The sequence below is a fragment of the Rutilus rutilus genome, assembly GCF_951802725.1.
Source record: "Rutilus rutilus genome assembly, chromosome: 13".
In the NCBI taxonomy this organism is placed as follows: domain Eukaryota; kingdom Metazoa; phylum Chordata; class Actinopteri; order Cypriniformes; family Leuciscidae; genus Rutilus; species Rutilus rutilus.
Genome location: NC_140218.1, coordinates 11,472,942 through 11,495,181, shown reverse-complemented (window position 1 = coordinate 11,495,181; position 22,240 = coordinate 11,472,942). Strand labels below are relative to the sequence as shown.

The window sequence follows — 22,240 nt, the reverse complement described above, 5'->3', positions numbered from 1 at the left end:
ATGGAATAATCAGCTAATATGAAAACATTATAATTAAAGCATTTAAACACATTTTATACAATACAAAATAAATAATTTAAAATTAAATTCATTTAACATTTCACAAATCACCAAAAAGCATATAATTGTATTTAATAAAATGTATTACAACTAATAAAAATAATGAATGAAACTGAACATTAGCAAAAAGCTCTTGCAGACGGACAAGATTTATAGCCAGACGATGTTTGTTATATTCTGCACCTGTCCGCTAGAGGCTTTTGTACTAAGCGCGCGCTCTAATCTAATCCTCTCATGTGACGTCGGTGAAATGGCGGATCGGGATGGAAGCGACGTCTGTCAGAGTTCCAGCCAAGGTGAGTTTATTTATATAGCGTAAAGTTTGTCCTAAAGTACTATCCCGCTTCCAAACGAGTGTACCAAACTCTCCTCTATGTTTAAAGCTGGTTGGTTAAACTTGTCACGAAATAACACTTTTTTTTTAACCTCAGAAGCAGCGCGAGCCGGTCAGAGGAAAGGGATTAAATCAGTAAATCAGCCTAAACGCTGAGCCAAAGCACTGCCAGTTGGTGTTTACATCAGCTTTCACGCAGAAATCACCATTGGTTTATGTTTTTATATGACACTGGCTCTGTATAATAAGTTTAAACGCGTTTAAATGCCGTTGAAGCAGTTTTGAGCGGAGCACCTGTTACGTGCGCGCGCGCGTGCGTATCCTACGCGATCACACATCTGATGTTTTATCTCTGTTACTTGTGTTGTTGTGTTATTTGTACAGTAACATAAATATCGCGAAACCAGCTCAAAATAGTCTATCTTAATGGGTCTTGTTTGTTGGATAAGTATTCAGTTGAGTGAATCACGTCTGTAAATGTAGGCTAATCATCTCGCCCACGTAATCTTCATTTCCCGCTTATTATCTACTATAAAATTGTCTTATTCGTCTTAATCCTGGTGACTAAATATGACTGATCCAACCCATATCACTTCGAAAAACTATTGAAAATATAAATGAGCTAAGGCAACTTGAGAAGTAAAAATATGATTCAAAAATTTGTATGATATGACATGGTTTGTTTCTGACTAGTTTTGTTTTTGCATTAACTCAGTAAACCATATTAGATTATGATGAATAAAGTTAGACCGATATGTAGATATCTGTCCATTCCTAGATGAACCTTACCCAATTCGGTCGATTAACAGAGATATTACTTTCCCTTTCTGGCTCCAAACTCTACCTCACAGGGTTTTTTTCTCAGTTGATTGTAGGCACAGACAACAACAGTGTTACTAGTTAAAGTGTAAGGTTACTGTCTGTTACTGGGGCTGGAGGGGCAAAGATCAGATTCCTGTGCCACCTCCTTCTCTGTTATGAATTGAGAAAAATAAGACAGAAATCGAGTGATAGAGTAGTTGCATGATAGAGTTTTATAGATATATAGATCAATGTGCTAAATCTAAAGATATTTGATTATTTTCAGATTATCAACATCAGCTCATAACCCTACTTGCTTTGCTGATCATAAACATTAAAGGGTTAGTTCACCCCAAAATGAAAAATATCCCATAATTTACTCACCCTCAAGCCATCCTAGGTGTATATGACATTCTTCTTTCAGCCAAACACAATCGAAGTGATATAAAAAATATCCTGACTCTTCCAAGCTTTATAATGGGAGTAAATGATACGTCGGGTCAGAGGTCACTCTTCCGCCTGACCTAGACTTGTGTACGGCCAGTGATTATAGTTTCTAAAGTTATAAATATGGATTTTTTTTTTGTACAAAAATGGATTGCTTCAATTCAGAAGGCCTTTATTAACCTGTGCGCCGTATGGATTACTTTTATGGTGGATGGATGTGCTTTTTTGTGCTTACTTTTTTTTTTTTTTTTACCATTCACTCCCATTATAAAGCTAGGAAGAGCCAGTATATTACTTAATATAACTCAGATTGTGTTTGGTGGAAGGTAATATACTCCAAGGATGGCTTGAGAGTGAGTAAATCATAGTTCACCTCAAAATGAAAATTATCCTAACACTAACTATCCCTTCCCTTGTGTATACAATTTATAGTTTCCGATGTTTTTAAGTAAATTTCTAGTAAATATTGTGTGTTAGTAGCCTGGCTAACGTCAGACCTCGTCTCATTGAGACGTGGTCTGGGAACCACATGTTCATTTTCTCGTATTTGAGGCGTGGTTTACGAATGCCCAGAGCCGTTTATTGGGCGCAACGAATGTCTATCAAATGCGCCTGTACGTAGCTCATAGCCAATCGTTTCAATTATACCAGATGACGTATGTAGAGCGACAGAATTTCGACGAGGAAGAAGACGATGGGTCAGAGATTTATGTGTACACGATGGCGTTCAGCGACTAAACTACTTAACACTATCTAAGGCTGCATCGAAAGGTAACTTCGCGTCTGCTGCCATGTTGGATCCATAGATATAAACAAACTGCTTCGGTGTGTCGCATAGACGTCGTCATCGTCTTGCTGCTCCTTCGCCGTTCTGTGATTGGTTCCCTTTTTGAGGGGATCATCTGGTCCATGGTGTCCAGGCTGCCTAGCAGCGTGAATAAAATCGCGCAGCGCGCAAGGCAACATGGGGAAACCCAGGCTAGTGTATTAGGGCATAATGGAATCAATTGTTTTTGTAATATGACTGAAACATGAGGTGTAGATGATGCTGCATCCTTTTCTATGAGGAGCTCTGATGTCGGCTTCATTGTAGCTATGCTAATTGTATCTCCCCCCCCCCCCCCCCCTCTCTGAATATGTGAATGAGTTAGCATCTAAATGAATCAGACCTTTCCATTTATGATTGCTTAATGCACATTTTTTTGCATTTATTTGCTCAGGACAGTAAGCAACGTGAATAAATGACACATGAGTATAAATGCATTCTCAGTGCTACCAGATCTAATCTGAAATGGCCACGCAGTTCATCAAAAGCTGTTAATCTCACTTTCAGCGTTTGAATACTGTATTTAATGTTTGCCAGTAAAGGTGGATGGGCAATAATTACACGAATCTGTTTGCTTATGCAGTTTTATGGATTCGGTACACAAACGTTTAGCAGGTATTGGCTTATTCGTGCAACATGCATTGAAGATTTGTGCTATAGTGCATGTTAAGTGTCGATATGTTAAATACCATATATCACACATGAGTTTGTTAACAGAATATGTGGGAATAATTGTGTGTAGAATTTATGTATAATAGCCTTATTTATATTGGTGGTATAGTGGATTAAAGAGTACATTTGCGATTTATAGTGGTTGTAGTCGACTGTGCACTGTTAAGTGTGTGGGAAAAAATTATCAGATTGCTGTAGCATACAAAAATGTTTTTGTGTTTGTGTGTGAGAGTTATATATGATGCTTTCAGTTTGCAGTAGGTCGTAGGTTGATGATCTTTACGTGTCATTCACCTGTTGGCTGTAAACTGACTATCAGCTGTTTCTCATTCATAAACACACATGCCCTTATCCACTGGCAGTAAAGAGTGGGACACGAGCAATAACTTGTCTGATGGATTCAGTATTTTTTTAGACTGATTCAAAAAAACATAACTTTTCCAATTCATTAAAATTGGTATTTTATACAAATGTCTATCTAATAAACAAACAAACAAACAAAAAGACCTGGCTCATTAGTCGTTTGTTTGTGAATCAGACTGTTTTGGATTTGCATGCAGCCAGCAAATACAACACAATGGAAGGATGTTGTCGTCCCCAATCCTTTTGACTCATCACATTCAATTTGAGCAAACTCGCAGCTCTTTTGATGTTCAAACACTGTTAGATGACTAGGCGATCATCCCGACCCATCCCTAGTTTGAGCATCATTTGTTTGAGGGCATATGTGAGCCGCATCTAGTGTTTAAAGTACAATGTAAAACACACTTCTTCTCACTGCTAAAGGTGCGGTCACATTAGCGGCATATTGGCAAACTTTTGCTGGCAGAAAGGTCCATTGTATGAAGCACAGCTCACAAAGAAGTCACTTTCAAAACAAGCAGCTTTCTGTTGGATATCCCTAGTCTGTGTATTTGTTTGTGAACATATGAGGTGGGAAGACTGTCTTATGGTGTGTTAGGATTTACCGTTGTTTGATTTCCGTGGGCAAAATTATTATTTCATTGGGCTATAATTCATCTCTTTCCAGTCCATTTTATCCCACTACTCTGTAAGGGTGCTCCGATCGATTGGGCACCGACCGTTATCGGCCGATAATAGCTTTATATAGTTTGATTTGTGGTCTCTATAAAGGCTGATCAGATGACGCAGAACTCGTGAGACAATTTTTCTATGCACATCTAAAATTGCTTCACTATATTCAGTGATCTGGCACTTTTACCATGTTTCTGAAAATGACAATAAATTTAAATCTTTGCGGAGAGCGGAGACATCGCATTAAGCCGTGAAAGTGAACTGTTCCTCAAGCGGCTTTCTGTGCGTGCAAAGTGAGCTTTGATCTTCAGGTTCTCTTCTCGCCTAAACTATTAAATGCTTGCACACAGAAATATGTTAAAATTCCCCATCTTAGTGAGTATTAGGGATGTGATGGTGAGGATATTTTCCCACCGGTTAATCGATGTGTGAGAACACTGGGGGCTTTTAAATCGCTAGTAATCTGAAGGCGAAAGTTAAAGGGATACTCCACTTTTTTTGGAAATAGGCTCATTTTACCACTCCCCCAGAGTTAAACAGTTGAGTTTTACCGTTTTCGAATCCATTCAGCCGATCTCCGGGTCTGGCGGTACCACTTTTAGCATAGATCATTGAATCGGACAGGACCATTAGCATCTCTCTCAAAAAAATGACCAAAGAGTTTCGATATTTTTTCCTATTTAAAACTTGACTCTTCTGTAGTTACATCGTGTACTAAGACCGACGGAAAATGAAAAGTTGCGATTTTCTAGGCTGATATGGCTAGGAACTATACTCTCATTCCTGCGTAATAATCAAGAAACTTTGCTGCCGTACCATGAGTCCAGCAGGCGTAATGATATGACGCAGCGCCTGAAAATAGGTCTAATAGGTTAGACAAACTTAGTCCCGGTCACGTTGGAAGTTACCGAGCTGGGGACTATTTTCAGGCACTGCGTCATATCATTACGCCTGCTTCACCCATGGTACATTTTTTTGAGAGAGATGCTAATGGTCTTGTCCGATTCAATGATCTATGCTAAGCTATGCTAAAAGTGGTACCGCCAGACCCGGAGTTCGGCTGAGTGGATTCGAAAACGGTAAAACTCAACTGTTTAACTCTGGGGGAGCTGTAAAATGAGCCTATTTCCAAAAAAAAGTGGAGTATCCCTTTAAATGCGCAGGCCCACACGGGCATTCATAATGGTGTGGAGCAGAGCGAGCGTTTTCAGTTCTGTTCTGCTCGCTCCGCACCCGTGGACACGTGCGGCCGTGCGCATTTTAGTTTCGCTTTCAAATTAGTGCCAATTTAGGGGCGGATTGCTTGAATGGTGAGTTCATTAGCCTATTATTCTTAATGAATAACACAACAACAAAACAGTACTTCGCTTAAATAGGCGCTTTTACATTTCGCTTTGACCAACTGTTCAGATCCGATTTGTGTGTCCATGCTGCTCTTTCGTTTTCCGGAATATCTGCATTGGTTTCTATGGCAATGGCGTTGCGTTGGTAGGTATACGGCAAAAACAACAACAACCGCAACATGGAGGGGTTTGCAATCGAGATGTTGTCTTATTTAAATTTTACAACATGATAATGTCTGTGTAGCCGTGCACACGACTGTTTCCACGCTGTCGGCTCCACCTGTTTCAAAATATGTCTCCGTTATATTGTCATTTTCTGCTCGTCCGGCATTTTGCAACGACACAGCATTGTTTCGGCAGCGACTTTCAGCATGCTTACTATAACAAAGTCTGACGTTTACATTTTACGTGTCGTAAGTAAGTCACACAAACCACGCGAAATCCGATCAGAGTGGTCAGACTGAAACTGATTTCCAGTATTACGATTTGAATAGGATTTCAAACCACATTTTTACACGGATTTTTACATTTCATGTCACTTTTTGTAGCTAATTATAGCTAATTCTGATCTGATTTCAATCGGATATGCACAAAAATCGGATTTTGACTGATTGACTTAAAAAAAAATCACTCGCTGCTATTTAGTAGCCTAGGGTTAATCTAGGCTATATTTACTTTATACAGTGAAGCCTATGCAGTGTTGTTTTACATTTGATTACTGTCTGTTGATAAAGTCTGTTCTGTTATTATTATTATTATTATTATTATTTTTATTATTATTATCAATAATAATTTTACAGGAATGCTAGGCTATATTTGTTAAGCTCTAAGCTGTATAATCACCTCAAAGAAAGGGAATGGAATATATTACACATGTTGCTTGCCAATAAATAAAGAGTTGCCAATTCATGATAATCTCTTATTTTGTATGTACTCAAAATACGTTGGTGTTAAGAATAGTTGGCCTATTATTTATTTTAGTGATCGGTATCGGCCAATACTGCTTCCAGGGATTGGTAATCATTGATTGGACCCAAAAATCCCGTTCGGAGCACCTTTACTATTCTGTGTGCCATAGCTGTCATGGTGTCCGTTAATCGGCTGGATCACCTTGCTGGTCTTCATACTGAATATTTCAGTAGGAAACAGAGAGCTGCGTGCGTGTGTAAGGCAGTGTTTCAGTGTATTTGTCAGTCTGTGTTACTTTCTCTACAAGGGCCTGAGAGAGAGCGAGAGAGAGAGAGAGAGAGAGAGGGCGAGACAGACCTGTAGAGAGACAGTGGCAGCATCAGCATCAGCAACTGGAGCAGTCGTGTCTCTCAGGCTTAAGGAGGAAGAGAGCCGGCCGTTTCTGTGGATTACAGGAGCGTCAGTAAGCTGGGCTGCACTGGAGTTTTGGCTCATCTCTCCCTTTCCTTTCAATCTGTCTTGCCGCATCTTGCAGCTTTTACTGTGTCTGTCACTCTTCCCCACTGCATGCTGTATTATCCGAGAAGATTCAGAGGAGATGTGTGGGGTGTTAGCTGTTAGCAGCACTGAGTACTGAGAGAGAGAGGAGAAGAGGGGAGAATGCCGGCCCCCCTCAGGATGAGAAGGGGGGCTTGTAGATCGGCTATCCCGTCTCTCTCCACCATCGCTGAGGAAGAGGAGGGACAGCGCAGTCGCAAGAGACGCAGGAAAGGAGGAGGTATGTGGGAGGTCAGGGTAGGAAAGATTAAAAAAGCTGATACAAGTCTCTCTGGGGTTTTGCTCTCAGGGGTGCTAAGCTAATAATTGGCCTATTAAGATGGTTTGATTGCATGTTTTGGTATCAGCTTTTGTTGTTAAAAGTTAACAAGTGTTTGACTTTGAACTGGTTGGTAGGATCAGATAACGGCATTGAAGTGCAGGGTTAAAGATGTGTGAATATTTATTATATTTTATTATGCTTAATTAAACTTATGATGATAAATTATATATAAATAGTACATTTGTTTGTTATTTTGAGAGACTACATGGAATATATCTTTTAAATGTACTTGTCACTATTGTAAAAGTGCACAAAAACTAAAAGGTGATTTAAAATGGTGAAACTTTAACCTTTATCATCTAAATAATCTCTATAAATTTTAGTCTCGATGAAAACCATACAAAGTGCATACAATTCAAAATCTCTTGAGAATTCAGGACAACCTCATTTTAGAGCCCTGAATGATGTGCGTAATGAAAGTGTGGCCTTTAATACTCATTTGCTAATGTTTTGTGTCGGTCTGCATTGGCATTTCTTTTAGTCTATGGCTGTGTGTCAAAACTAAGTGAGCTACCAGCCGAGACAGCAGTTGTGGACATCAAAGATGTGAAGCTTAAAATGGCAGTCTAGTTAGGCGGCTCACAAGGCTTTGAGATTGAGACACACCCTTTGCTCTTAACCACTCATGCGTTTGACCTAAATACAAAAATGCTTTGTTTATATTAAAATGTTTTTTTTTTTTTTTACTTAGTTAATATTAGGTTTTTTAGTATCCTTGTAAGCTAATTTCTGCTAGTATCTGTGCACATACACAAATATCATTGTTAGTTTTGTGAGTACAGAAAATGATGTCAGTCTATGGTGAGCGTTAACATCATATCTATTACACTGAAGAGGCGAAAAACACATATATCCATTTTGAGTGTCTAGTGTTTCAGCACCACTTCGACTGATTAGGAAAAGATTTTTGCTCTCTTTTTTTTTTTTGTTAGGTGTGGCTGTTTTGCCCCACCCATTGTCGCCACAGTGGCAGATGACTGTCAAGTTGGACTGGATGTCCTAGGCTGTGGGTGGGTCACATGACCACCGGTAGGAGGAATGTAAACAGCAGCTCGGTTAGCTGACTGGAAGGCTCAACATAAAGGTGGATGCTGTTCAGACTAAAAGCTGTATGTAGTAATAATTATGGATGTAGATTAATGGCAGTATTCAATATTTACATTTCTAAATCTGAAATGACCGATCTCTTTTTATAGAAGAATCACGTAAGCTTTCTAATGACAATTAGCCTAAACCACCTCACATTTAAAATGTAAATCAAACACAAGTGCATGTGGATGTTAGCTCTTCAACCTATGAGGAATGACTCTTCACATGCTCTGATTTTGGTCACAAGACTGTGCAGTGTGGCTCAGCTGGGTCAAAAATCCCTCAGATCTCAAAACGCTGCTGCCTCACTGGAGCTAATGCTTCTGGTGCTCGAGTGAGTGACTCTCAACCCTTTCGTCTCCGTTGTCCACAATAATATTTGAAGGCAACATGAGTTTTCCGGTTATTTGTGATTTACTGGATAAGGATGTTTAAAAAATATGTGTACTAAATTTTTATAGATATTAAAACCTAGGAAAATTTGTCAAATATATATATAGTAAATTCACAAAAATAAGATTTTACTAATTATGACCGCCGCTAGCGTAGCTAGCGAAAGCGGTCATATAGGGATTGTTAAAGGTTTTTTTTTTTTTTTTTTTTGTCAATCTACTGAATTTTCCGTCAACGATACCAGGGACACAGAAACACCGGGGAACATGAAATTTGGTGAGCATGTAGCCCCACTAGACTTTTACGGAAAAATTTCGTTTGGTCCCTGGGGGCCACCCCCCCCCCCGCGCTGGGCCCCCCCAAACCCAAAAAATGCAGTTTTTCCTAAATAACTACTTGAACCGTGGAACCGAGGATGAAGAAATTTGCAAAGTATGTTGGTCTTAAGGGCCCACATCAACCTAGCCCATAATCGATTGTCAAAGTTTTTTAGTTTTTTTTTCCCGTCAATCTACTGAATTTTCCGTCAACGATACCAGGGACACCGAAACACCGGGGAACATGAAATTTGGTGGGCATGTAGCCCCACTAGACTTTTACGGAAAAATTTCGTTTGGTCCCCGGTGGCCACTCCCCCCCCCCCGCGCTGGGCCCCCCCAAACCCAAAAAATGCAGTTTTTCCTAAATAACTACTTGAACCGTGGAACCGAGGATGAAGAAATTTTTATGGTATGTTGGTCTTAAGGGCCCACATCAACCTAGCCCATAATCACTCATTTGTGATTTGCGCCCCTCCCATAAAAAATGAAAATGCAATATTATTCTGCTTTAATCGCCCCTATCTTCAGTGGAGATGTTCAGAACTGCACCATATTTCATGTGTATGATTAACTTGACATCCTCTGGGGGTATGCTAAGTTTCGTAGAATTTCATCCATGGGGGGGTATAAAATAAATTCATTTATGTGCACATTTAGTGACTGTACACTCATCGGCCTGTAGATGGTGCTGTTGAGCGAAGGGTTGCTGGTTTAGGATGATACTGTCACACACACACATGCAGGAATACAAACAAACGCAAACATGCACACACACTGACATCCACACGCACAGACACAGACACACACCCATACACACGCACAGACACACACCCATACACACACCCATACACACACATACACAGGGGTACAAACAGCGCGCTTTTCGGCGCCTCCCGCTTTTTTCACGTCAGTTTGGATGACTTGTGTGAATCGTGCAGATCCGAAGAGGTTTTTTTAGGAGGGGGGGGGGGGGGGGGGGTCTGATGGTTTGAGAGGGTCTGATTATAATTTATATCTATATATATTATATCTGATTAGAATTTAACCAACAGTAATTCTGGATTGCGTCCACCAACAAGTAAATAGGAAATAAGCGAATCAGAACACTGCGCGCCAAACCAGCAGTATGTGCGCAAACGTGTTTCTGTCTCACTCTGGATCTGCCGCTGCATCACATTTCTCTCTGCGTGGCGTGGAGTGTCCGTTTTTATGTCGGCTCTCATGTTAACTGGTTAAAGCTTGTGTTAGAGCACAATGCCTGCGTGACATGCACACTTCTCGAGCCGCGCCGAAACCGCGTGCTAGAAATAGAACCGCAACCGACGCCTATTTTTCACGCGACACGCACGAGTGTTGGAAGTTTTCAGACAAAATAGAAGGCGCAAATACATATTAATAAATTACATTTTGATGCTTGAAAGTTTCTCGGTTTTGACAAATGCATATATAATTGTAATTTAAAAAATAGGCCTAATTATCGATTTTCAAATATTGCCCCTGTCAATAGGCCTACAGAACGAAATATTCTGTAGCCTATTTTGCCGTCAATACTGCCGACGTTGTCTTTGCTGTATCAGGCTATATATATTATGTTTAACATCCAAATGTAGATGGTCTGTCGGCGCACAGAGCCACGCAGTCGCAGACAGCACGTGAAGTTCGTGAACACCGAATTCCCTTTTCTTTCTTATCTATTTGTGTTTGAACAGACGTGCACGAAAAAATAAGCCAGTGTCCGTCTCAACGAGTTTCCCCGTAAACGCAGTCAAAATAAAACTTAATTACCGGTATTAGATACGTGCATTCGTCTTAAAGGGACAGCACCCAATATAGCTGTTTGTGTCACCAAAGTTAATCAAACAACAAAAGAGAAAGAGAAAAATCACGTTTTGTCAAAAGGTAAACTGTATTAATACTTAATACAGTTAATTTACCTGAAAAACATAAAGCACTGCTTTATTTCTCGTGTATTTGTGTTTTATTGTATTTATATTTGTATTTTGTTTATTAGTTTCTATGCAGATGCACTAGGCCTACCCTACACAATTACCCCAATCATCCTAGAATTATTAATTCTTTACAAAAAGAGCTAATCAAATCATCAGGTGAAATTGTTTTCAGGAAGTAGCAGTAAAGCAAGAAGAAGAAGAAGTGCAAGATAGTTTTTCTAAATTTCATTTGACTCTATGTGCCTATAGGGGTGGGTTGGGGATGGTGGCAATGTAGTATGGATATTTGCCGCGGGACGAGGGCTTCGATTACCTCTCTCTTTTTTGACCATACATGTGTTTGCACCCCTGCATACAAATCCACATGCACAGACACACACACACAAACACACATGCGCACACACAAACACACACACATACACACACACACACACAGACAGACCTGCACATACTACTACTTTTTTTAGGTATATACATAAACACGCAATACAGCCAAATTGCTCCACGTCATTTATTTTTGTGGAAAGCCAGTGCAGGCCTGAGCGGAGGTCATATTTTGTACCGCCATGCGGTACATCTAGTTAACTTGACTTTTCCAGGTCTATGGAAATCACGTTTAAAATTTGCCTACCTCATTTATGAAGGTTTTTCAAGACAGTGGGAACACTGGTTCTGAAAAGAAAAAACAAAACAATACAGTTGTTGACGGGGTGAATACAAATTAGAAATTGATTTTTAGTTGTAGTATAAGTCATTTTGAGGGCCCCTTGCTAGTTTTCTGAGGCCCCCTAGTGGACCCCGGCCCCCGGTTGAGAACCACTGCTCTAGACATTACAAACACTTACACTTAGGCTAAATAAAGCTGAAATTTTGATATGTGATTAACAAATCACAAAGGCTACAATGTGCATTAAATTAATAGCCTGCATGTGCTGCGTGTGGAGTGAAGCTTGGCTTTGTTTGTTTTTGTTTCCAGTGTCTCAGAAGGGCTTTTGAAATAGTTAACCCTGGGTCATTCTAAACCCCAGGTAAATGAAATCCTGGGTTATCCTGCCTCACGTTTCACAATGTTCATAATTTACCTGGGGTTATCAATTAATCCGGGATATTCGTAAACTGACGTTTCACACTATACATTCCTAACCCTGGGTTATTGTTCTTATTTGCTTATTTGCGGTGTCAGTGTCATTTATTGCAGCACGTGACCTGTTTGCATAAAAGTTATAGCATTGCGCATCCTAGTATTGCCGAGGTTTAATCTGAATGGGCATTTCGGAATATAAAGATAAGAATGAAACGGTCTCTTCTTCACTCAAATTGTCACAGTTTCAGTCAGCATTTTACTCTCAAATGCTGAATTTACTGTTTATATGGCCTACAAATGCAGTGTTTTCGTGACTGTCCAAAGCACGCGTATATGAGTACTCGATTGTTTGTCTGTTGCTAGCTGTAACATTCTGACACCGCATCGTTTCACACTGTACAAGTTTGGCACCGCAATACAGGGTTAACACAGGGTTAACGTTTCATAACCCCAGGTAAAAAACATTGCTAAACATTGCTAAGTGTGAAACATTCCTTTACCTGGGGTTAAAAGCAGTGTTTAGAACGACAATAACCTGGGGTTAAGTACAATGTGAAGTCCTAGTGTGGCTCATTATGCAGTTAAAGTACTCCACATGAACTCATCTCTGCATGTGCTATGTGCCAACCATCTTCCAAAACTTCTAATGAGAAGCACTTGTAAACCAGCTGTTGTCAACAAGAGAGAAGCTAGTGGTTTTCTGCCAAAATAAAAGGTTAATGTTTGAAAATGAAAATGAAGAAATGTAGGCCTAAATTAAGGCATAGGCCTAAATATTAGTATTGTTCCACTGTAAAATACATTTATTTTTATTTTATTTTTCTTAAATACTTAAATATTTTACAGTAAAATAGTTTATTTTTTCATAATATTTTCATAAATTATTTAATAATTTAATCAACTTTCCCCAAATCGTGCAGCTTTAGTTTTTCAATAATTGAGAAAGGACAGGTATTTGAGCTACTTCTGTTAGCTGTTGTATGAACAGGACATTTCTAGAATCACGCTTGTTAGTATGCAGTTGTCAACCCCATATTGAATGTAAACATAGCCTTATTCTGTACTGTTATTCTGTGTTAGTGCTACGGTTTCTCTCTTGTTCAATTCCCAAAGTGTTCAATGGATAAACTAGCACCCTGTTGTTTAGCAGGGGAGGAAGGGCAGTAAATCTAGTCAGTGCACTAAATGTGTCTAAGCTGGTCATTGATCACTTGCTGAGAGAAAAACTGCATTCAACATAAGATTCAAATGTGCCAGACAAAAAGATAGGTCTACTTTATTGATCCCCATGTCAAAATCCAACTCAAAATGACTGTCATTTCACATTGTTTTGATGAGTCATAACTGAGAGGCCCGAATATTTGGTGGCTTAAAATTCTGCAGATGTTGTCACACGAATAACGAATAGGAATAACGAATAGGGCCCTATCTTACACCCGGCGCAATGCAGCGGCAAGCGCGACGCAAGTGTTTTTTGCTAGTTTCAGCCCGACGTAATTATCATTTTCACGTCCTGCGCCACGTTGTTTAAATAGCAAATGCATTTGTGCCCATGGGCGTGCTGGTCTGAAAATGAGGTGTGTTCGCGCGTTGCTATTTTGAGGTAACAGAAATAGACTGCGCTGACCAACTGAAAACTGGTCTAAAGTCAGTGGCGTAATTATTATAATTTTTTGTTATTTAAAGAACACGTTATTAATGTGCGCCTATAGGCAGGTCCACAACGCGTGTACACTCTGCTTATTAAACACACAGGGACGCACAGCAGCACACAAACATGCCAAATATTAAAATTAAAAGGATGACAATGTAAAAAATTATTATTGTGTACATAAAGATATGGTGGAATCCGGCTTGTCCCGTAGATGGTCTACTCGCGCACTTTAACCTCGCGCACGAGCAGATCCGTTTGCGCTCTGGAGACGGCTTCGGTCTTTCCACTATCAAATTCCGTCATGTAAATAGCGAATCTGCCATGGTGCGAGCACAACTGGCATTTAAAGGGAATGGGAGATGAGACTTTGATTGGTTTAACGCACGTAAATCCCAAAACACACCCATTACTCATTAAGAGAACCCTTTTAGATCATGCGCCTGGCGGGCAGACCATTTTTCCCGTCGTTAAACTAGCAAAAGTGGATTCGGACACGCCCTAAGTGAACTTGCGCCTTGCGCTTTAGACCATGCACTTAGATCGTTAAAATAGGGCCCATAGTGTTAAATTGCGTTTTTTCTGAATTGTCTTGTACTGGTTGGTGAGGGTAATGCTCTCTCTTCCTCTCTCTGTAAGCTTAGCATTAGCCACTGCTAAGCTGCTCAGATCTCTGAGCCTTCCCACTCCAATACACTCAAACACACACACTCACACACATACATACACACTTATCCTTGTGCCATGTGGAGAATTGCACGCTAATCGCTGATCTCTCTCTCTCTCTCTCTCTCTCTCTCTCTCTCTCTCTCTCTCTCTCTCTCTCTCTCTCTAATCTTGCTTTTTTTTCTGCACTGCACACACAGCAATCACACACAATTGTGATTTGTAATCTGACTTTTACATGCTCAAACCGGGGGATCTACTGTCTCCTCTCGATCAGTCTCAGATTGAAGGGGTGTGGTGAAAGTCTCATCCATGTCTCCATCACATATTCTTCTCTTTTATTTGTCAATGAATCAGCACACACATTTTCGTCAGCCTGTGATGGATGTCACGTCCTTTGGACTTTGGTGTATGCGTGAGGCTTGGGTCTGATGTATTGGATTAGGATTTCTTCCTTGGCAATGTAGACGAGTTTTGCATTGGGTTTTCCAAAATTCTCCAAAACCATGAGTGAAATTCAAGGTAAGAGCTGTCAGTGATGTGCAGTTCACTGTTTCTTAGAGCAGGGGTTTAAGCTTTTTAATGCCAAGATCCCCCAATTATGAAACTCTTCCTAAAATATAAAGGCAAGGCTATATTAATGCATACAGACCCATTTATATTGTGTGTGGACAAATCGTAAGCATAAACAACATTTGGCTATTTTTCTTTTACATAGATATTTTAATTTCACAATATAATTTCTGAAAAACATTTTTGTAATGCTTTTCATTTAGAATATGCATATTTTGGTTATTTTTTTGCTGTTAAAGTGCATTAAAAAAAAATTTGTTTTCTGTGGACCACCTAAACCTTGAGGTCCTCTTTGAAAACCCCTGTGCTAAAGAAGTTAACTGATTCTTTGGTCTTGTATAGGTCATGAAGGACAACAGAAGTTATTAAGGTTGAGCTTTCAATCACTAAACGAAGCAGTATGTTTCTTATAAAAATGAAACATGTAAGTGTTCAAGTTTAACTGTTTAGTTGAGTTGGTTGCTAACGTTAATCAAACAGAAGGTGCCTCAAGTCCTGATGGAATCAGGATTGTGTTTGTTGACATGATTGTTTAAAGGCTTGGTTACAAGGTGTGTATAATTTAAACTTCCTTATTAAATAACTCCACCAACAGTAGCTGGTCAGTTTGGATACCTTGCACTCTCCTTCCAGTCTCTTCTGAACTCTTCCCTCTCTTCATTAAGACTCCAGGTGAAGGGTTGCCAGTAGGGGTGTAACGATACCCTCATGTCACAATTCGATATCACGATAGTGAACTCACAATAATATATTATTGCGATACTCTAAAGTAGGGCTGGGCGATTTGGCCTAAAATCAAGATCTCGATTAATTGAACATTTTAACTCGATTACGATTAATGAACGATTATTTTATTTATTTTTTATTTTTTTGCCCTCATGGTTCACTGACAAGTTTTTTACAGTAAATATGCTCACATATTACAAGTGAGAGATTTTTTAATGAAGGGTGCATTACTTGATTTTAAAATAATTGAAGGAAACACACACTATCTACTATGATTATTTATTGAACATCAATGTTAAACAACTTAAATTAAAGCACACATTGTCAGTTATTTCTTTCCATCTTCTTGAACTCTTCTCATACTGTGTGGCATTTGTGAACGCTTGTGTTAAAGACATCTGCTTTGCGGAGGCACTTGTTGCTGGGCGCTTGTCAGTCTCTTTTAGATTTTTTTGAGCCATGCACTTGCACTGTTCATAATCAGTAACGTGATTGTGCTCCAAGTGCTGGAACAAATTGGTGGTGGTGTTACCTTTGGACGTCGAAACTGTTTTTCTACAGTGTCTACATCTGACTTCATTTTGTTCGATGTCATCCTTACTGAAGCCAAAATGTCTCCAAATGACAGAGACTGCGTTTTTTTTTTTGGTACAAGCTGCTCTTGTTGCTCAGTTGTCTCAGTGATTAAGCTCTCCATGCTCGACATGTCGGCGGAATAACGTACTGTAAGGGAGCGGGGTCACGTGACTCCACACGCGGTAGTGTTTTAAAGGGAAAGTAATCGAAATAATCGACCTGGGAAAATTTGATCGATTATAGGTTCTTCTGAATGTCGATTTCGATTACTTTTCGATTAATCGCCCAGCCCTACTCTAAAGACATATGGTAAAAGGTTAACAAAAAAAAATCTACACAAAAATCGGCCACCTGATCGATTTTCCAAATAATCATTAGTTGCAGCCACTTTGAATGAACTGTTTAATGCAGTACACTAATATTTTGCTCACTGCACCCTCTTTGTGGCCTCAGGAGACAAGCCAAAAGCTTTTTTCCCCCTTACTTAAAGGGATAGCTCGGCCAAAAATGATATTTAACCCATGATTTACTCACCCTCAAGCTGTTCGAGATGCATGTCAATCTTTTTTCAGACGAACACATTTTCAGTTATTTTAGAAAATGTCTTAGATCTTTCAGTGGTTATAATGTGAAGCTATGGGGTCCACCTCCTTCAAGTCCCAAAATGTGCATGCATCCTTCACAAAAGTAATTTTTGATAAAATTAATAATTAATTAATTAATTAATTAAAAACTTTATAAACGAAAATAACTGGCTTCCGGTAGCGGTCGACGCGCTTTCACGGAGATGGATGCTGGCGTATGACGTAGGACGTAGCGTAGGAAGCGTCGTGACGTAGAACGAACGTGACAGCGCAGCCAGAGAGCAGAGCAAAACAAAACTCTACGCTCGTTCTACGCCACGACGCTTCCTACATCATACGCCAGCATCCATCTCCGTGAACGCGCGTCGACCGCTACCGGAAGCTAGTTATTTTCGTTTATAAAGTTTTAAATATGTCTATTTTTACGACAAAACCGCACGGATTACCCTCAGAAGGCCTTCGTTTATCCCCCTGGAGCCGGGTGGATTACTTCTGTGAAGGATGCATGCACATTTTGGGACTTGAAGGAGGTGGACCCCATAGCTTCACATTATCACCACTGAGAGATCTAAGACATTTTCTAAAATAACTGAAAATGTGTTCGTCTGAAAAAAGATTGACATGCATCTCGAACAGCTTGAGGGTGAGTAAATCATGGGTTAAATATCATTTTTGGCCGAACTATCCCTTTAATATAATTATATAGGGGTGGGCGCTATATCGGTATGACCGTGACTACCGGTATAATGTTGTGCAATGATATGGGTTTTGCTATACCGTGAATAGCCTACCGTTACATATTCATGAATTCTAATTTTGCATTTATATTGTTTTGTTAAATTGTGTCCTTACCACACAGTGCATCTGAAAAATAGCTGATGCGGGGAAAGTGCATCATCCTATTTGTCCTAAACATGAGCCATGCTTTATATTAAGGGCTTTAAAATAACTGGTAAGATAAAACGCGTATAGTTTAAAGCGGCTTGCCCCGTCAGATGCTCTGACGGAGCGCAATAGAATAGGAGCAAAATAATTCTGACTAAAATATACATATTGCTAAAATATTTGTTGTTGGACAATAAATGTGCCATATGTTGAATTTTAAACCTACAAGTAAGTGAATTTGTATGATAGCAGTAACTCTAAGGTGACTATTGTAATGGGGTAATCAAATGTAGGTTAATTAGTCTGTGCTTTTGATTGTATTTATTTTTATTTTTAGTGTAGTGAATTTAATAATAAATGTTACAATGTTAGAATGTAATGTGATTTTGCACATAATATACCAGAGCCTACATGGTTTACTATATTTGTTTTCATAGCCTTCAATATGAACATTGTTTGTAGGACAACACTGGGTAGGATGTGAAATAAAACAATAAATACAGATATTTTCTTTTAATCCAAGTAGAAATGTTTTGAAAATATATATATAGATATAGATAGATAGATAGATAGATAGATAGATAGATAGATAGATAGATAGATAGATAGATACCATATACCGCCATTCAACCAAAAAATACAGAGATATGATTTTTGGCCATATCGCCCAGCCCTATAAATATATATAATATAATAAAAAAATTAGTATAATAATTCAAATTTAGTTAAAGCATGAAGATGTTTGCCATTTACCCGGATTAAATATGTGCCGACTAGAAGACATGTTATTGGTTGCATTTGATTTCAGAGTCTGTCTGCTCACAAACAAGTGAACTCAAGTTCAGCGACACTAGGCTCAACTCTGACCTTTGCCCTTAAAGTCGTATCATCTAACACCTGGGAGACGCTCCTGGACTCCATATTCCTTTGCAATGCTACGTTCAGCACACTGTTATTTGTGATGCATTAATCCTAATCTCAGATATTATTTCGGATGGATTGTGTGCAAATTGGGATGTTTTCCATCTCATTTTGCAGCACATTCAATGTTGTCTAGTAAGCTGGTAAACAAGCGTTTGGTTTTAACAGGTATTTCTTTCTCTTCCTCCCTTTATATATTATCTTGTGTATCAAAAGCAGTCTCCTGATTTACATAGTATTTATCTGATGCTTTGTCTTCGGACCTCAGCTTCACTCTGACTCCAGCAGTTCTGCTTCGCTACACACACTGGCATGGAAACCGTTCACAGAGGAGCCAAGATGAACAACCTTGACAAGAGTAGAAAACAAGACTATTGCTATAGAGTGTCACACCGGATGTGTTCCTGTATTTGTGTTTTAGTTTGCATATCTGTCTGTTTGTTCTTATTTGATTATCAGAGAGCCTGAAGGGAGACTACAACTACATTTTTTGTGAATAAAAAAGAAAAAGAAAAAAGTGATTAATTTGGCTGTTACTTTGTATATGTACAGTATATCGTCAAACCTATGAGATACTAACTAGCTAAACAAAGCCTGTAAGTCAAAGTCCAAGAAGTGTAGAGTCCAGCGCACATTGACTCTATGGGTTAGAGTCTAGGGTTAGGTTAGGGTTACCCTGACTCTACCAGTGTCTCATTCGAGATTTTGCATATTACGGTATGTAAATATACCACCCCTAAAAGCCTGTATGTCGTCATATCTTGAGCCCTGTTCATCATTATCATTCTGCGTATTTGTTGTCTAAACAATCGTTCAAAGGTTTGTGTAACTACCTCAAGATGATGATTTCATTAATGCTGTTTGCTGCTGTAGATGGTTGGTGTCTGTGGATCTTTCTGTTTGTTCTGTTCTGCCGTCACTATATACTTAACCAGCCTGTTCAGCCCTGCATTCAGGACACAGATTAGTAAGCTAATCAGGCATGGGCCTCAGACCAAAGTTTCATGAGCTGGTATGTTCTGTGCAGGAATGGAGAGAAAATGCTAAAAGGAGAGTCCAAAACCTGCTGGAAAGGGGCTCAGTTCAGGCATTTTGTGTCTAATCTCGAGAGGAAAGATGTGATTGTAACTATGTAGCCTATCTTTTGTCATCTCAAAAGAATGTATAGACTAGATAACATTGACTTCGTTCTGAGATTTGATTGTTTTTGCACCCCTTGGGCATTTGAGTAAATGCTATGTGTCAAGTGAAAAGCCTTTACTAGCGAGCTACATCAAGGCAAAATCAGCTGTTCACACAAACACACCCCACAGGTGTCATGTTAAAGTTTCACCACCACAATAGCCTGAGGTTTGTTTAGATGGCGCACGTATCGGATGATTTCAGTCTCGTTTGGCTTCCGTTAGAGGCATTCAACAAAGATCAAACCATTTAAGGTGCAGCGATGTAGGATATGTGTTTAGGATTGTCTTTTGCAAGTAGCGCAGCACAATATGTTGGAGCATGAAGTGTCCATTTCACTTGGGCATCTGGGCTTATGATTCACTGTCAGGTATTTTCTAGGTTAAACACCACTGGGTCTCCCTCACCGATAAGTAATGAGCCGCTGCCACACACACACACACACGCACGCACACAGACTCATTTTTTGGCTTTACATTCTCTTAGGGATTTATAAACCTGTATTCTGCGTTTTAATAAGTCTCAGTAGAGAACTGATGACTCTAGATTAGATTGTATAACTGTAGTATTGAAGTCTGTGTGTGTCTGTTCAGGGCTGGTAGAAACTGAGTGTATTCTGACTGACTGAAATATGAAACAATGAAGAAATTCATCAATGTCCCTTTTTCTGGAATATAATGATTTCAGAAATTGCCCTCAGTAATCATTTGAGACCTTGCCCATTGTTTGTCTCAGAAAGGTGATATCCTGCGTTTTCGGTAAGTGGGTAAATTGGGTCGGACGGAGTTTGGCCTGGGATAAATCAGGAGCAACATTGTCCTGAAATCTAGAGCAAGTGCCGGCCGTCGCCTCCTCAGGGATCGCACACGGAAATAGATTGAATAATATCACAATGGCTCTGCTCCAACGCATAACAAGCTAGGCAGTTCATGAATTCAGAGACACACCGAACATTAGTGGTGCAACGGATCACAAAACTCACAGTTCTGATCATTTTTATGGTTTTTGAGTTATGGATCAAATCATTTTTTGGATCAGCAAAAAAAAAAAAAAAAAAAAAAAAAAAAAGGGGGGGGGGGCTTTTCTTTTCATTTATTACTTAAAGTTCATTTTAAGTACTTTGATACCACAGCTAAAACTACTAGCCTAACTAATAAAGTTCAAACATTATTAAAGACAAGTGAACAGTCAGTAATAAAATAAGAACAAATATAAAAATTACAAGCTTACATAACAAAGTATTCAGGAATTCAGGTATAGAAATTTCATAGTTAGGCCTAAATGTAAAATAACACTATTTTTACTGTAGAAATTAAATATAGGTTCATCTTTGTTAAAGCTGTATTATTTTATTTGATAAACATTAATGACACAGACAACAGCAGGAATATTAGGCTGCTGTCACTTTAAGACCGAATGCACGGACCGAATATACTGATACACATCCGGTTTCTTTTTCTCAACTGTTCACTAATGACATAACCGAGAGAATACTTGTTGAGACGGGTGTTTTGACATCATTTTGTGTCCGTTTAAGCGCGGATAGACGTGAAAGAGGAATCAATTCGGTGTTCGAGCGCTGTCTGAAACGCATCTTTATCTCTGTGTGCGCGCGCTTCGAGTGTGTGCGGCTGTGCACAGAGATTACAGCGCCCGAGTCCCGATTTTTACCTCTTCTTCTGTATTTAAAATCGTTTGAATGTGTAAATTGGCAAGAAAAAACACATCCAAATGATAGAGTTTCACTCTATGCTGGTTAAACTTAGCAGTTAATCCGCGAGTCACATGCTTGCTGAACCGTGAGTCCAGATCGTTGCACCCCTACCGGACATTCATTTTTAAATAGCTTTTTGCAATTTAATATTTACAGATCACGATTCGATTAATTGTTCAGCCCTACTTTTAATTTATTCATCCAAAATTTGCCAAATTCTGGCATTCAATAAATTCCATTTTTGTCAATGAACTCTTCATGGTTTCCTGTGTATTTCGAGTATTATGTAGAATAGGGTGTTTTTGTTTTTGGCCAATGGTCGTCAGTGACTTTTGCTAAAATGCAGTGACTTATGTCTTTGCTTGTTGTGATTGTTTTTGTCCTTTATCCATTCCCCCCTCGTCTAGACGCACCATCTGCCCATAGCTTGTTTATCCCCTCCTCCCCCACAGTGGAATTATGGGTAGCACTCTTTAAAGATCAGTATTTGTGGGAGCCATAATACATGCTATTATGTGGGTGATGCATAGGTGTAATTTGCGGGTGGGACGGGTGGGACATGTCCCCACCACTTTTTGCTAAGGTCGATATTGTCCCCACCACTTTTGAAACATCTCGTG

At 39.3% G+C, this 22,240-nt stretch overlaps 1 protein-coding gene across 10 annotated transcripts in view; it reads left to right on the top strand.

Annotated features, from left to right (window-relative positions):
- Positions 1 to 243: 243 nt before the first annotated feature.
- The window catches only part of LOC311302768 (ensconsin-like), a 53,097-nt gene continuing 31,100 nt past the window's right edge, over positions 244 to 22,240 (top strand). For 7 of the 10 annotated variants that reach the window (XM_084428812.1, XM_084428809.1, XM_084428811.1 and 4 more), the window contains exon 1: positions 244 to 356. In XM_084428812.1, coding sequence (XP_084284938.1) covers positions 311 to 356 — 46 coding nt within the window. In that variant the 5' untranslated portion in view covers positions 244 to 310. Of the gene's footprint in view, positions 357 to 14,651; positions 14,982 to 22,240 lie in introns of those variants that run through there. The other 3 variants (XM_084428815.1, XM_084428810.1, XM_084428818.1) reach the window with 3 other exon arrangements.